At 61.9% G+C, this 13,952-nt stretch overlaps 1 protein-coding gene across 18 annotated transcripts; it reads right to left on the bottom strand.

Annotated features, from left to right (window-relative positions):
* Nucleotides 1–1,975: 1,975 nt before the first annotated feature.
* VPS9D1 (VPS9 domain containing 1) lies at nt 1,976–13,932 on the bottom strand. Of its 18 annotated transcripts, none has more exons than XM_082369504.1 (17): nt 13,728–13,930; nt 12,372–12,447; nt 11,339–11,389; nt 10,921–11,013; nt 10,296–10,458; nt 8,862–9,054; nt 8,725–8,787; nt 8,293–8,345; nt 8,102–8,189; nt 7,895–7,980; nt 6,981–7,489; nt 5,771–5,900; nt 5,372–5,580; nt 5,022–5,271; nt 3,648–3,752; nt 3,276–3,361; nt 1,976–2,112 (listed from the first exon to the last, which is right to left on the bottom strand). In XM_082369504.1, the coding sequence occupies exons 1-17, from the start codon at nt 13,824–13,826 to the stop codon at nt 2,084–2,086; spliced, it is 2,283 nt and encodes a 760-aa protein (XP_082225630.1). In that variant the 5' UTR covers nt 13,827–13,930; the 3' UTR covers nt 1,976–2,083. The 18 variants fall into 18 exon arrangements, 17 of the variants coding, with proteins under 17 accessions (XP_082225630.1, XP_082225641.1, XP_082225646.1 ...); XM_082369515.1 differs by having other exon boundaries at nt 5,022–5,125; nt 13,728–13,928; XM_082369520.1 differs by having other exon boundaries at nt 5,022–5,106; nt 13,728–13,927.
* Between the last annotated feature and the right edge of the window lie 20 nt (nt 13,933–13,952).

Genomic DNA, 13,952 nt, shown 5'->3' with positions numbered 1-13,952 from the left:
CCTGGTGGTCCAGTCGCTTAAGACTCCGCGCTCCCACTGCTGGGGGCGCCGCACCCTCCCTCCTCCCCCCCCAAAAAACAAATCAGCAACCCGGGCCTCTTTGAGGCGGCGTGAAGGCGCCTTTCTGCTTAGGTCAGAGTCGCTTCCAGGCAGCGGATCCGATGTTCTGCTCTGTATCCAACTCTGCTTCTCCGCTCCTGTTCTGAGTGCTGTTTGCGTGGCCCCAGGTGTTCGCTGTTAACTGTTGTGTGCTACTCCAGGGAGCATAGCTCTGTCTCAGTGTGCCACTCGAACCTGGGCAGGTCTTTGCACCGTCCTCCCTTAGAGGAGTAGTCGCATAGACGACCCGTTGAATGGAAGTGACGTTGCGTGGCTTTCCAGGTTAAGTCATAAAACTGCCTTGTTGTCTTGAGACGCTCAATTTTGGGACCTAGCCACAGACTGGGAGGAAAGCAGCTGCATGAAGGGGCCGAATAATGAAGGCTGAATAATGTCCAAAATCCATGGAACCCGGGAATGTGAGCATATTTGGAAATAGGATCTTTGGAGATATAACCAGTTAAGATGAAGTCAGACTGGATTAGGGTGGACCCTAAACCCTGTCAGAATGATGTCTTTGTAAGGAGGAAGGTTACATACTTCGGGAGGAGGCATATGATGGATGCAGAGACTTGCAGCTACAGGCAGAGACTGCAGGAGCCCCCGGAGCTGGACGAGGCAGGAAAGGGTTCTGGTCTAGCACTCTGCTGGGCCACGGCCCTGTGGACGCCTTGACTTCAGACTTCAGGACTTTGAGAGTAAATTTTTGTTGTTTTAAGCTCCCCGGTAGCTAGTTACAGGAAATGAATGCAGGCCTCCCACGGCTGTTCCCACAACCCTGAGGCCCTCACTGATGGCAGACGTGTAGACAAATCTCCAAATGACCCCAACCCCTTGACCTTGGGTCACCCCAACTTGGAAGGTAGCTGACCTAGCTGAAGCTGCAGGTGGGGCAGAGATAAGATGTCCCCACTGAACCCTGCCGAGATGGGAGTTTCACGAGCAAAGCAAATGGCTGTCGCATGTTTAAGCCAGTGAGTGGGCTGGTTTGTTACACAGCAGGGGGGTGGACGCCACACTGCCTCAGCACCAGCTGCGTAGGGGTCCTCCTGTGACCCTGGGCTATAACCGGGAGGAGCAGCTGGGTGGGAGGGTCAGTGAATACCTACCTCGGCCAGGACCGCAGCTCCCTGGACCACCGCCCAGCACGCTGCACACCGTGCGGCTGGGTCCAGTCTCCCAGGCAGCGCCACTCTCCTCATCATCCAGCTGTCTCATCTTCACCAGTTCAGTGCAAGGGAAGGTCTGTCTTGTGTTTTAATTTGCATTTCTTGATTTTTAAAATGACTTTAAACACCTCTTCTTATGCTGATGAGCTTTTTAAAGTTCTTCTTCTGAAGACAGCCTGTTCACAGCCTTTGCTATTTTCCTGACTGGGGCTCCTGCCTTTTTCTTGTTGATCTGCAGGATTTTCTGTGTGAAGAATCCATCACTCACCCGTCTTACGGAAGGCTGTAGGCTGGGAGAGGCTGAAGGACTGGCCCAGAGTCAGCAGCAGGAAGGCCGTCTGATCAGCACCTCCAGAGAGCTCCCCAAAGCCAGCAGGAGCGCCCACGGTCAGGCTTCACTCCACCGTCCACCTGCTCTATGAAAGGGGGCTTAAAATCCCATCCTTGAGACCGCCAAGGCCTGGAGCAGGTGGGTCAGCCTCCCCAGGCTTCATGGCTGGCTGGGCCTTGTGTCCAGGGCTAGGGGGCTTCCTCTGGAGAGGGCAGGGACTCAGGGACTGAGAGCTTTGAGGGCAGGGCAGGGTGAGCAGGCGGGTGCCCGCCTGTCGTTCCTGGGGTGCTGGTGGGCAGGGGACCCCTGCCCACAAAGGCTCCCGAAAGAGGCAGCTGCCCCCGGAACTCGGGTTGGCCTGCCCTTGGGGTCACGTCCCCGGCCCTCTCTGGCCTCCGGAGTCAACCTGCTGGGCTCGAAGCGAGCTCTGCCACCGGGAGGTGTGGCCTGGAGAAGGCGTTTCCCCTTCCGTGCCTCACTTTCCTCACGAGGTTCCCGCACAGCCTTGGGACACTGCGTGCACAGAACACACAGTCAGGTCCAGCTGAGCCTTCCCCAGAGACCCCCACGCTGCTCCCACACCACTTTCTGCCATGGTGGCAGGTGCTGCCCGAGGCTGGGGCCGGGCCACCTGCATGTGTTCCCCACCTGGAGAGCAACATGACTCCTGGGAACCCTTCGGGAGGAGTGGTCCAGGCTCAGGTCCTGCCCAGTGATGACCTCTGACCCTGCCAACCTGCTAGGCCCCCCAGAGTGTGTCCAGTGCTAGAAGGAGCAGCCCCACGGATCCCACTCCTGGGCAGAGGTCTGGGAGGCGAGCTGGGCTTGGCGATGGCCCCAGGGGCCTCTGGGACTGTCTGGCTCTGGCTGGTTGGCTGGGAGTGGCTGTGCTGCCCAGGCCTCCGCCTGGCCAGTGGGATGGGGAGCAGGTGAGCCGCGCTGACGGAGACACCAGTGACCTCTTTATTTCCAGCTGGGTCATTGGTTGCCCAGGGGCCTGTAACAGTCAGGGTGGGCAGGTGGTGGGGCTACAGGCAGGCGCCGACCCTTGGGTTCACACCGACCCCGAAGGGGCTGAGTGGGAGTGGGGATTTGCCAGGGGTCTCAGGATGTCCATGCCCATTGCCAAGGGTGGGAGTGTGGCTCAGAGTTCCCACACATGGGCAGGTGCCCTGGGGACACCTGGGTCTCCAGGACAGAGTGGTCAGTGACCAATAAATAAATAGCACAGTCTAAACCCACCTGGGCCCCAGGCCTCTTGTGGGGTGACAGGCTCTCTCCTCGACTCAGACAAGAACCTGGCTCAGGGAGCTCCGCGTGTCACGGGGGATGGGAAGGGAGAGAAGCAGACCTGCCCTCAGTCAGGCCCACGGCCCCCCTGTCCTTGGGCTGGCGGGGCCTGCGGGGCATCAGCGGACTGAGCCGTCGGACTGTGCAGGCCCCAGGGGAGCCCAGTTTCCCTGCACGGGGCCTCTCACAGGTGGGGACAGGAAAGAGAAGGGCCTGGTTCCTGGGAGCTGACTCGGGTCAGCCCCATCCTATCAGGAGCAGAGGGGGCCTCCTTGAGCCCTAGGGGCTGATGTCAGGCGGGGGCGAGAGCCCCACCTCGGCCAGCCCACCGCCCCATGCAGGTGCCTCCGGGCCAGTCCTTGGCCAGCCCGTCCTCTGCTACTTGCCCAGGGCCCGCCGGGGCAGCAGCTCCACGTAGCTCAGGGCGCTCTGCAGTGACGTCAGGCAGTAGCCCTCCTCTCCGATCAGGTACCTGCACGGAGGCGGCACAAGCACCTGTCACTGGAGGGATGCAAGGAGACCCCGACGTTCTGGAAGGGGCACCTGCCCTTGCGGGGCAGAACCTGGATGCTGAGGTCCCATGGGCTGTCAGGGCGCTGGGCTGGGGGACGGCCCACTCCCCAGGCAGACGCTGCTCAGGGGATGGCCCCCTGGCTCCTCTGGGCGGCGTGCTGGGTGAGGGGCAGGGAGAGGGGCCGTGGGCCCCATGCATGGGTGGGAGCACGAGCTCAGCCCCCACGCTGGCCCGAGGCTCCCACCTCTCGTGGATGAACTCCTCCAGGGCTGCACACTCCGACACCAGCTGGGGGAGGCCACTCCTCAGCGCCACAAAGGACAGGATGGGCAGCAGGTCGTCGGCGCCACTGTTGGGGAGATGCAGAGCCGGCCAGGAGGCTCCAGGGACTGGGGGCGCTGCTCAATCCCCACAGCCCTGAAGCCTCCCAGCTTGGTCCCTGGAGCAGCCTTGGGCTTGCTGGATGCTGTCCCTGTGCCCCTCCTGCCCGCCGGCCTCAGGGGGCTGGGGGTGGGCTCGGGTCAGCGTGACAAGAGACCACCTGGGAGCGCCGCGGCCATCCTGAATGGGGACCCTGTGCCGCAGAGCCCAGGGCTGGACCAGGGAGGCCCCACAGTGAAGCTCTCCCGTGAGCTTGCCCGAGCCCGGGGACGGGGTGACGGAGAGGACAGCCCATGTCCCAGGCAGTCTGCTCACTCCTGGGGTCAGGGTCACTCACGTGCCACTCCAGGTACCCCAGACCCTCCGCAAGAGGCACCTAAGTGAGCAAGGGAGGCCCTGGGGGATGCTCAAAACCCTGGCGAAGGGCCCACGGGCCAGTACTCTGAGCGAGGAGCACGGAGGCAGACTGGTTTGAACCTGATGACCAACCAGGGACTCCTGCCCCCACCTCCCTGGGTGCCACACACCTGCAGGGACACACAGCGCCCCCCCCCCCCCCCCCCCCCGCTCCTCGGATGTCCTGAGGAGAGAGCTAGCATGGGGTTGCAGCTGGGACTCAGAAACACTTTCAGTCCTGGGGCCCTTTCACCTGCTGCAACTTTTTCGGAGACCAGATGGTAATAAAATAGTGATGGTGGCTGGTGACAGCCAGGTGGGTCCCCCGGCCTGACCCCGCCGCCCACCCAGCCGGCTGCAAGGACAGGTGCTTTCAGGGTGACCCCGGTCTCTGGCATAGGGTGAGGGTTCGCCAGCCCCAGGTGGGCGCCAGGGCCAGGGAAGGAGGCTGCTGGCTACAGGCCGGTCCAGGTGAGGTAAGGCAGGACCCAGGTGGGGAAGACCCCTGCCCGCCTCAGGAGGCTGGGGCAGGGGCGGTGCAGGAACCCCAGGCTGGGGCTCAGCACAGGACCAGGGCGGCTTCCCCAAGTGTGCGCCTGAGGGGGGCCCACGCCACCGGGTTAGCAAGGGGCTGGACCGCGTCGTCAGCACGGTTGGAGCCCGGGGTCTTTGGTGGAAATGGGCCGCACTCTCCCCAAGGAGAAGCAGGGCCAGGCGCCGGGCGGGAACCCGAGGTCCCAGTGCCGGGGCCTGGGGGGAAAGGTTCCCGCTCCCCTGGCCTCTGAAGGCAGCCCCTCCCGCGCCCGGTCCCCACCACAGGCCGCGGCCTCCTGGGACTCACATGGCGGCGATGCCCGGCTGGGGCGCAGCCTCGCGAGCCCGGTGGTAGTCCTCCGCGCAGGCACAGATGACCCGCAGGGCCCGCACTGCGTCGCAGAAGCCAGGCTTTGGGTGAGGGGGTGGGGATCGCGTCCCGGTACGGCCCCGGGCACTGCCCCACCCCCATCGCGTGCAGGGCTGGGCAGAGCCTGGACGATCACCACTCATGTCCCACGGGACACACCCCCACCGGACAGGAGAAGGGCCTGCCGCTGAGGGATGAAGGCGCAGACTCCAGTCGCCCTCTGGGACGGGACTCTGTCTGATCTGACCCCCTTCTCCCTTTACTCCAACCAAACCGTCCCCCCTCACCAATGCACTCCAGCTTCTTCTGGGGGCAGCTCTCCAGGACCAGCAGCCCTAGCTCCTGGGCGGCGGCACAGTAGGGGTAGGCGCCGGCTGCCGTGGCCTCGGGGTCCCGGGGGAGGAGCTTGGTGGGGACGCCGACGGCCGCCGGGGGCGCGTTCCCGTACAGCTCCATGCTCCTGCTCAGGGCGGCCTCCCGCAGGCGGTGAACGCTCCTGGGACAGAGAGAGGCCAGGCTCAGCGGCCCAGGGCCCCGCCCGGGAGGGGACAGGGGCGGGGCTGGGGAAAGCCGGCCACGCCCCGAACCGTGGGCGGGTGGGCGTGGCACCGCCTGCACACGCGCAACACCTGAGGAGGCCTGGAAGGAAGGCAGCTCAGGGATGCACACACGCGGCGGGGCCGCACCTGTACACGGCCAGCAGCAGGGGCCACAGCGGGGAGAAGAAGGGCTCCTCGATGCAGGCCAGGCAGCGGTCTTTGGAGGCGGCCGTGTTCAGGCCTTCAAAAGCCAGGAGGGTCAGCGAGAGCAGCCTGTCTGCCGGGAGCAGAGCCGGTACAGCGGCACTGTGGGGACAGCTGGGACCTCCAGCCCCGCTGGCAGCCCCTGGAGGCCTCTCCCACCCGCAGCCAACCTGGGGTGCCCAGGAAGGGTTCCCCACCTGCCTGCTCCTCCCCGCCGCCCCAGAGCCAGCCTTGGGATGGGCAGAGCCACAGGTAGCTTCCTGGCTCAGCAGGAGGGGCTCTGCCTGGCCCTGCCTACCCCGACTTCAAACGCTGCGGCCCAGGTCGGTGCAGGGAGTCGGGGCCCTCATCCCTAGGGGTCACAGGGTCATATGCAGCTCCCCCAGGGGGCCAAGGAGACAAGCCTGGGAGGAAGGGCATAAGACAGCTTCTTTCTGAAAAGGGTCTGTACCCCAAACTGTGGCACCCAGAGGAACTTCAGAAGCATATCTGAAGACAAGAAATCTGAGGCCCAGGGAGATGAAGGAACCCGCCCCCCACCGGGGAGGAGGGGGTACTCACCCAGAGTCTCTCACACAACACGGGCCCCAGACTGCGAGGCCTCTCTCGCTGCTTCTTAGGAAACCCTGACAGCCTTCCTCCTTGGAAGGGACGTGAAGTCCCCTGCCACCCTGGGCCCCTTACGGAACCCACACACTCTTCTCAAAATGGAAAAAGCTAAGAAGATGAGCCGCCACCAGGCCGCACACAGCTAGAGCCCTGGGTTTGGAAGGGCGGGGGTCGGACCTAACGGGGCAGCTAGGACCACCTGGCAGCCAGAGGCTCTGATGGCAGACCCTCCCCCAAACACAAGAGTGAAACGGACCCGGCTGTTCTCCCCGTGTGGCCCCGTGAGGAGACAGCCAGGGATGGAGGCAGACCCTGGCCACTGCCGGCCCCAGCAGCTCTCTGGGGCAGGGTGTGTGCCTCTCTGCTAAACTGGACGCGTGGCCCCAGGGGAGGGCTCTGCAGAGCAGGGCCGGCCTGGATGCCACCCAGAGGAAGCCTCCGCCGGACCGGGCCCATCCCTGGCCTGTGACAAGTTTTCCGAGGGTGCGGGCTTCAGACAGAGCAGTTCCCCCACCGCCCACCCGGCCCGCGCCGCGGGCCTCACCGATGGCGTCGTGTATGTCCTGCACGGTGCCCTTCAGCTGCTCCAGCAACGGCTCCTTCGTTACCCCTGGGGGCTGGGGCTCAGGCCGCCCCCCAGGGCCCCGGCCCCTCCTCTCAGGAGTAGCCAAGAACTGTTCCAGGTCCCCGAAGGAGCTGTCCTTGCCCGGCAGGTCGGATGAAGTGTCCGCCAGGGGTGAGGGAGGCCCCGCGGGGCTGCCGTCTGCCCCGCTGTCCGGGTTGCCGGGGTGGGGTGGGGGGATGGAGGCGCTGGCGGAGGTGCCGTCTGTGGGCCTTGGGGCTGGGCTGGGCTCCGGGGGGGAGGGCATGCAGTAGAGGCTCTGAGAGGGCCGGAGCCGCCGGCTTCCAGGAGCCAGCAGCCCGTCGGCGTCGGGGGGCAGGGAACGGCAGCCCAGGGCCGAGGCGGCGCCCCTGCTCACGATGGGGTACAGCGCCCGGTACACCGCGCACTGGAGCTTCTTCAGGAGCTGCGAGATGGGGTGGTCGGGGACGCTGTGAGTGGGGGGAGAGGCAGCGTGTGAGGGCAGCCCCGTCGGGCTGGGGCTGCAGTCCCCTCGCTGGGTGACCCGGGGGGCTGAGAAGGCCCGCCGACCCTGCGAGGCCCTTACCCGACCCCCACCCAACGGCCACGTGGCCCCGCCGTGAGGGATTTCAGAGAAGGGACGCACGGACTATTCCTCGTGGCTGAATGTTGCAGGTAAGGCCTGTCCCACCCCTCTGAGAAGCCAAAAGGCCATTCGCGGACAGGCGGCCCCGGGGTCACAGGCGGGGGCCTCCGAGAGAGCCAGCGTGGCCTGCTGCCCGTGCGGTCACCCCAGACCGCCTCGCTCCTCTCTCCTTCTTAATCCTTTCCTCCGCCATCAGCCTGCAGCCGGGGGAGGGGCTGACGGCCGGTACCTGAGCAGGTGGGAAACCAGGCTGGTCACCAGGGACAGGTCCCCTGGGCTCCTCTTGAGCTTGGCCTTCCAGCGCTTTGGCCAGTCCTGCAGGACAGGAGACCTTGGGGGAGAGCCCGCGGGAAGCCCCTCCTCCCAAGCCAAGGCCACGCCCAGGGGCCCAGGCCTCCCTGCGGACGCCCCGCCCCGCCCCGCCCCGCGCACTCACGTGGTCTTGCTCGTACTCGAGGATGGCGGCGTAGAGGGCCCGCTGCTCCCGGTCCTCGGGGGTCAGGGCAACCTGGCTGCAGAACCTCCTGGGAGAAAGGACAGGTCTGGGGGCCTCAGGGCTGGACAGGCGGGCGCGGGAGTCCCCACCTGGCCCCCCCAGGAGTCCCGGGACCGAAGGCGGAGACGCACCTGTTGGCGGCCTCCTGGAGCCGCAGCCGGCGCTCCTCCATCTTCCTTTGCAGCTGGGGCGGCAGAGTCAAGGCCCTTCTGACGCGGCGTGCACGAACCCCCCGGCGTCCCAGCGCCCTGCCGGACACCGGGCCCTTTGGGATGGGTGGGAGGAGGGGCTGGGCCAGAGGACAGGCCCGCTCAGGGAGGGAAGGCAAGTCCTAGTCGACCTGAGGGGTGGAGAGGAGTCTGTGGGTGCTGGGAGGGGCAGGGTGGCCTGTGTAAAGGCCGGGAGGCGAGAGGAAGCGGGGCTGGGCAGGAACCACCCCCTGAGGACAAGTGTCTCCGAAACTGGAAGAACTCTGTTTCCACACCTGAATCCTGGCATCTTTACTTCCCTGCCCCCTCCCTCAGCTGAAGCCTCTGCACACTAAGGATGGACGGAAAGGATACTGTCTTCTCCCGGGCTTTAGCGATCACCAGGTTCTCCATCATCTGCCGCTGCAGGGACAGGGTCTAGGACGGGAAGGATGGAATAAGGCCTACTTCCCCCACCGCCCTCACTCCAGACCCTCCTGGGCTCCGCTCACCAGGGATGTCTTCTGCATGGCCTGGCTGGGGTCCAGACGGGCCATCCGGGCCTCATAGGCAGCCTTCAGCTTCTGATTCTGCAGGGACGCCTCCTCCAGGGGTGTCAACTCCCTGGAATGGTGACAAGCTGCTGTCCAGGCTCCAGGAAGCCCAGGAACGCTCTGGTCACCTGAGGTCCCTTCCTGACCCTGCCTTGAGACCAGAAGGTGAGGAGGTGGTGATGGGGGCAGGCAGGAATGTAAAGGAGGGAGGAGGTCTGGGGTGGGCGGGAGACACCTGCCTCCCTGAAACATGGCCCTACTGCCTGGATTCCAGACCTTTATACACACCAGTCACATGTGTTTCTTAACAGCCTGAAACTCTTTGAAGGCACCATGTGAGCCAAACAGCGAGATTAGTTTGCAACCCATGAAAGCGGGGTGGGGGTGGGGGGGTGTCTCACAGCTACTCTGTAACAGCCACCAACAGCCCCCTCACCATCAAAACGTCTGGTCCCACGTCTTCCTGCTTTCATGGGTGGGAGGAGTAAGTCATGGGGACACGAGACTATCCTGGGACGGAAGTCTGGTGCCTGGCCCTGCCCCAGAACTGCACATGCAGAGACAGGGTGTAGCTGTGGCTCAAGGCCTGGCAGCAGCAGCAGGAAGAGCCCATCCTCTTGCTTATCCTGCTGGGATTCTGGCATCTTTGTCTCAGTGTCTTTCACCAGTTCTAGAAAATTGCTTTTATCTCTTCAAATAATGCTCCTCTCCCATTTTCTTTCTCATCTTTCTTTGGAATTCCAATAACCCGTTAGACCTTCTATGTGTTTTTGTGTGTGTGAGCTATTCAGGGTATTTTTTAACCTTTTATCCAACTCTCTAATTCTGTCTTTAGCTGTGTCTACTCTGCTCTTTTAAACTTGTCCCCTTCTTTTTGTGTGCATGTGTGTATGTTTACAGGAGAATAAAATTTGTTGTCGTTGTTTCTGATTAGTGTTTAAAAATAATTTCAGTATTTTTAATTTTGTTTCTACTTGGTTCTCATTTGACCCCTATTATAAATTCTATTTGACCCCTATTATAAGTCAGATTTTATAGCTTCTTGTTCCCTGCAGGTATTTTCAAACTTGCTTTTTATTTCTCTAAATACAGAAAGCGTGATTGTATTATAATCTGTGTCCCATAACTCTATCTGAAGACTTTGCAGGTCTGTTTCTGCTACCTACCTCTCGTTTACAGTTTCTTGATTCTTTCTGTGCTTGGTTATCTTTGACTATGTACCACTCATTTTATGAAAGTTGAAGGTGCTTTGCTCCAGAGACAGTTTGCATTTGTTTCTGCCAGGCACCAGGTATTTCCATTCTGGGATCCCTTTTGACTAAATCCACCACGGTTAGCTCACTTTGCCTCCAAACCCAGGCTTAGCCCACCTTCCGTTCTGACCCATCTTACTTCTTAGAGCTTTGTGACTCTACAACCTGAAGCTTCTGGAAGATCTCAGGCGGCAGAAATGGAGAGAGCTTCCCTCCCTCATCTGAGTATACCCGGCGGTGTCGGCTGGTCGGAGAGGGGACGGGAGCAGCCACAGGCATGGCTGGCCTCAGGCATGTTTTCCCTGTAAGACATACGTAGCCAAGGGTCTGCACAGGGGCCTGACATTCCACAAAGGAGATACAGACTTGGGGCTTCCCTGGTGGCTCAGTGGTTAAGAATCTGCCTGCCAATGCAGGGGACAAGGGTTCGAGCCCTGGTCCGGGAAGATCCCATGTGCTGTGGAGCAACTAAACCCGTGTGCCACAACTACCGAGCCTGCGCTCTAGAGCCCGCGAGCCACAACTACTGAGCCTGCATGCCTAGAGTCTGTGCTCCGCAACGAAGAGAAGCCACTGCAATGAGAAGCCCGCGCACTGCAACAAAGAATAGCCCCTGCTCACTGCAACTAGAGAAAGCCCACGCACAGCAACGAAGACCCAACGCGGCCAAAAAATAAATTAATTAATTTAAAAAAAAAAAAAAAAAAGGAGATGCAGACTTGGGGGGGGTGATGTCCTAAGAAAGCTTTCTGCCGGACACCCACCAAGTTTGGCAGCTGTCGACTGGGCCCTCTCCAGACACTGCTCAGCCAGCTTCAGCATCTTCGAGGTGTCAGGGGTCACAGTTTCCCCAGCTTCTGGGGAGCAAGCGACAAGAAAGGTGGTCACCATCACCTCTACCGCTAATCAGATTCTTGCTGGGATAGAAACAAAGGTGAGCCCACTCCCTCCTCATCTCTGACCATCTGCCTTGGGTTTACCTCCTGGCCCTGTGTGTGGCTGTCCTGTCCTGTCACCTGGACCATCAGAGCCTTCTCTATAACTAACTGGGCCTTCTCTCCTCACTGACGGCTTCACTTTACTTACAGCTCCTCCCCCAGGTGGGCCCTGCAGTCAGCATGGCTGTTTCACAGAGACAGTTTCAAAACCCATCTCCCGCCCTCTGGCTGTGTCCACGCTCACCCCTGGTGCGGCTGGAGGACTTCTGTTCTGCACTCCCTCTGGGAATCGCTCCTGTCAGCAAACTCATGGTGTAGGAGCTGCCACCTGACACTCTCCCCTGGACACCAGCAGCCCCGGCTCCTGATCCACCCCTGTTCCCTTCACGGCCGGACCCTCACCACACCCTCGTTCAGCCACGTTACTCCCAGTGCAGTGGCCCTCACCCACTCAGTCCTGCCCTTCTCTCAGGTCTCTCCTCTAGGACGTCCCCTCGCGGCTGCTCCCACCGTGCCCTCCTCTCAGTGCCCAGAGCTCTGCTGAGCTCCCTGGCTCCCCCGGGTGGAGACCCCCACCTCTCCCTGACTGCTGTCGGGCTGCTGGACACCTCGAGCAGAATGTGCTCCTGACGGAGGCCTCAATTCTTCCCTCACGTCTGCTCCTGCTGCCTCCTGCACCCCCCACTCCGGGCAGCTCACTGACCCCTTGGAATGTCTGGTGAGGCCCATCTTTAGAGAACACGCCCCAAGCCCTTCGCTCCTTCCACCGGAGGCAGTCCCACCACTGCTGTCCTCACTGTGGAAGCCTCCTGGAGGATCTGCTCCCATGCCGGCCTCTCCCCACAAAGCCTCCACGAGCTTCGCCTCGTGCCAGAACAACCCCAGGTCCATCCCAAGGACCTGCCGGCCCCAACTGCACCTTCCCCTCTCCAGCCTGCCTACCCTTCTTGTATCTGGCACCCACTCTCACCTCAGGGCCTTTGCAACGCCCTCTGCTGGGACGCTGCCCCCAGCCCTCCACCATCGTGCAGCTCACTCCTCCCTGGACTGGGGTTCAGTGTCCAGTCTTTGGTCATGTCCCAGCCCATCTCCATCCCCTCAGTCACAGCAGCCGTCCCTTCCTGCTCCCTGTCACGCTCATGCTTACTGAGTGCTCAGCCGCCCACCTTCTACTAATGGCCCAGCAGGTAAGACACAGGACAGCCCCAGGCCTGGGGTCCTGGGACCCATCAAAGGCTAAGCTGTCCACAGTCTGCCCGGCCTGGGAGGAGCTGTACCTTTGGAGGTCTCCACTTCTTCTAGCAGCACCTGGGAGATGTAGTGGACGCTCCTCAGGTATTCTGTATATGCCTCCTGTGCCCAGGGAAGAGAAATGGCAGCGGTCAGGCCAGTAGAGGCGCATAATTCCATCATGCCTGCTCAGTGCCCTTGTGGAAACACAGGAACGGTGGTGCCTGCTTATCTGTGAGATACACCTGCAGTGGCCGAGCGGGTTCACTGGTAACTGCTCTGCTGGGGCATGGAGAGTACCCCTCTTCTCTAGACTTGAAGCTGGCATCACGGCCTTTCTCTCCAGCACAGGAAGGAATGGAGGTTCTCTGTCAGTGGGCCAGGGTAAGGAGCCTTGGCAGGTGCTGCCATTCTCCACTCTATGCAACAAGTTCTCTTCCTGTGTAACTCAGGGGCCATTCACTCAGTGGCTTTAAAAAAATATTTCCTGGGAGGTGAATCAGGGAGTGTGTTGTAAATCTCAGAATCACTTTCTGACTCGGATTCTGGGAAACCCTTTCCCGAACCCCAGAGTAAGTATTCCCTGGGCACGCAGCAGTCTGACACTAGAATGTCAGTATTTTCAAGAGGGTGATCGTACCGTCCTGTTCAGGGCTCCCTGACAGAGCTCAGGGCGTTTGGAACCATAGCATGGTGCTTTGCTTTTTGTTTGTTTTGCTGCATCCCCGTTCTCAAATTACCCACCTTTAAGTCTACACCTCAGATAAGGATAAAATGGGTTCCGGGAAGGATTTCTGACTTGTAGGGGCATTTGCTGCCCTAGGATCCCGACTTGGGGAAGGCAGCGGATGGAAGACCGGAATGCCTTTCGGAGGCACCCGCGGCCTCCTCCCCTCCTTGGGCGGCCCGGTGTGACTCAGCCGGCTTTTCCACGCGGTCGCCACCCTTAGGATTAACACTCGTTCTTGGAGACAAGCCACACCCCTCCCCCGCCGGCATTTCCTTCCAAACAAGCTCTGAAGGCGACTGGAAAGCCGCAGCTAACCTCTTATGGATACCGTCCCCTTCGGGAATCTGACTAAAGCTACAGGGCCCGCCCCCAAACTATACAAACACACGGGATTGTCTGCCAGATACACTTTGGAAGGCTGCTTCACGGACCCTCCTGAGTCCCCTTCACAAATGAAAACACCTCGGCTCATATTCCCGACTTGCTGAACAGACGGGAAAACTGAGGGCAGGAGCCGGCGGGAGCTGTCCAAGGTCACGGCCGAAGCCCGAGCCCGCGCCCCGGAGCCTTCGGAGAGGCCTGGAGGCGCCCACCCCGCAGCCCCGCCCTCGCCCACGCCCACCGGGCTGGCCGCGGGTCGGCGACCGCCCCCGCCTCGCCCCGCCCGCCTCACCCGGGGCCGGTTGCCGGTGTCCAGCTCGATGGCCCCGTTGGCCAGCTTCATGGCGCATTGAAGCGGTTTCACCGCGCCGTCCCCGACCGCAGCGGCCATGGCGCCGGCGGGGGAGGCGGTGGCGGCCGAGGGGCGGGGCGGTTGGCCCGGATACCGGAACGCGGCGTGCGCGGGCGCGGGTGCCGCCCGAGCCCCGGACCGCCGGAAAAGGCGGTACCGGCGTGC

The sequence above is a fragment of the Balaenoptera borealis genome (assembly GCF_965194805.1).
Source record: "Balaenoptera borealis genome assembly, chromosome: 19".
Taxonomy (NCBI): domain Eukaryota; kingdom Metazoa; phylum Chordata; class Mammalia; order Artiodactyla; family Balaenopteridae; genus Balaenoptera; species Balaenoptera borealis.
The sequence above is the reverse complement of the archived record's forward strand: the minus strand, read 5'-3'. Positions and strand labels throughout refer to the sequence as shown.

What these genes read in the sequence shown, in the direction of transcription:
- VPS9D1 (XM_082369504.1), bottom strand. Translation starts at nt 13,826, where the DNA reads ATGGCCGCTGCGGTCGGGGACGGCGCGGTGAAACCGCTTCAATGCGCC. An exon ending in GTCGACAGCTGCCAAACTTG is followed by an intron (nt 10,459 to 10,920) that starts GTGGGTGTCCGG and finishes TATGTCTTACAG; the next exon opens with GGAAAACATGCCTGAGGCCA. An exon ending in CAGCCGGGCATCGCCGCCAT is followed by an intron (nt 3,753 to 5,021) that starts GTGAGTCCCAGG and finishes TCTCCCCAACAG; the next exon opens with TGGCGCCGACGACCTGCTGC.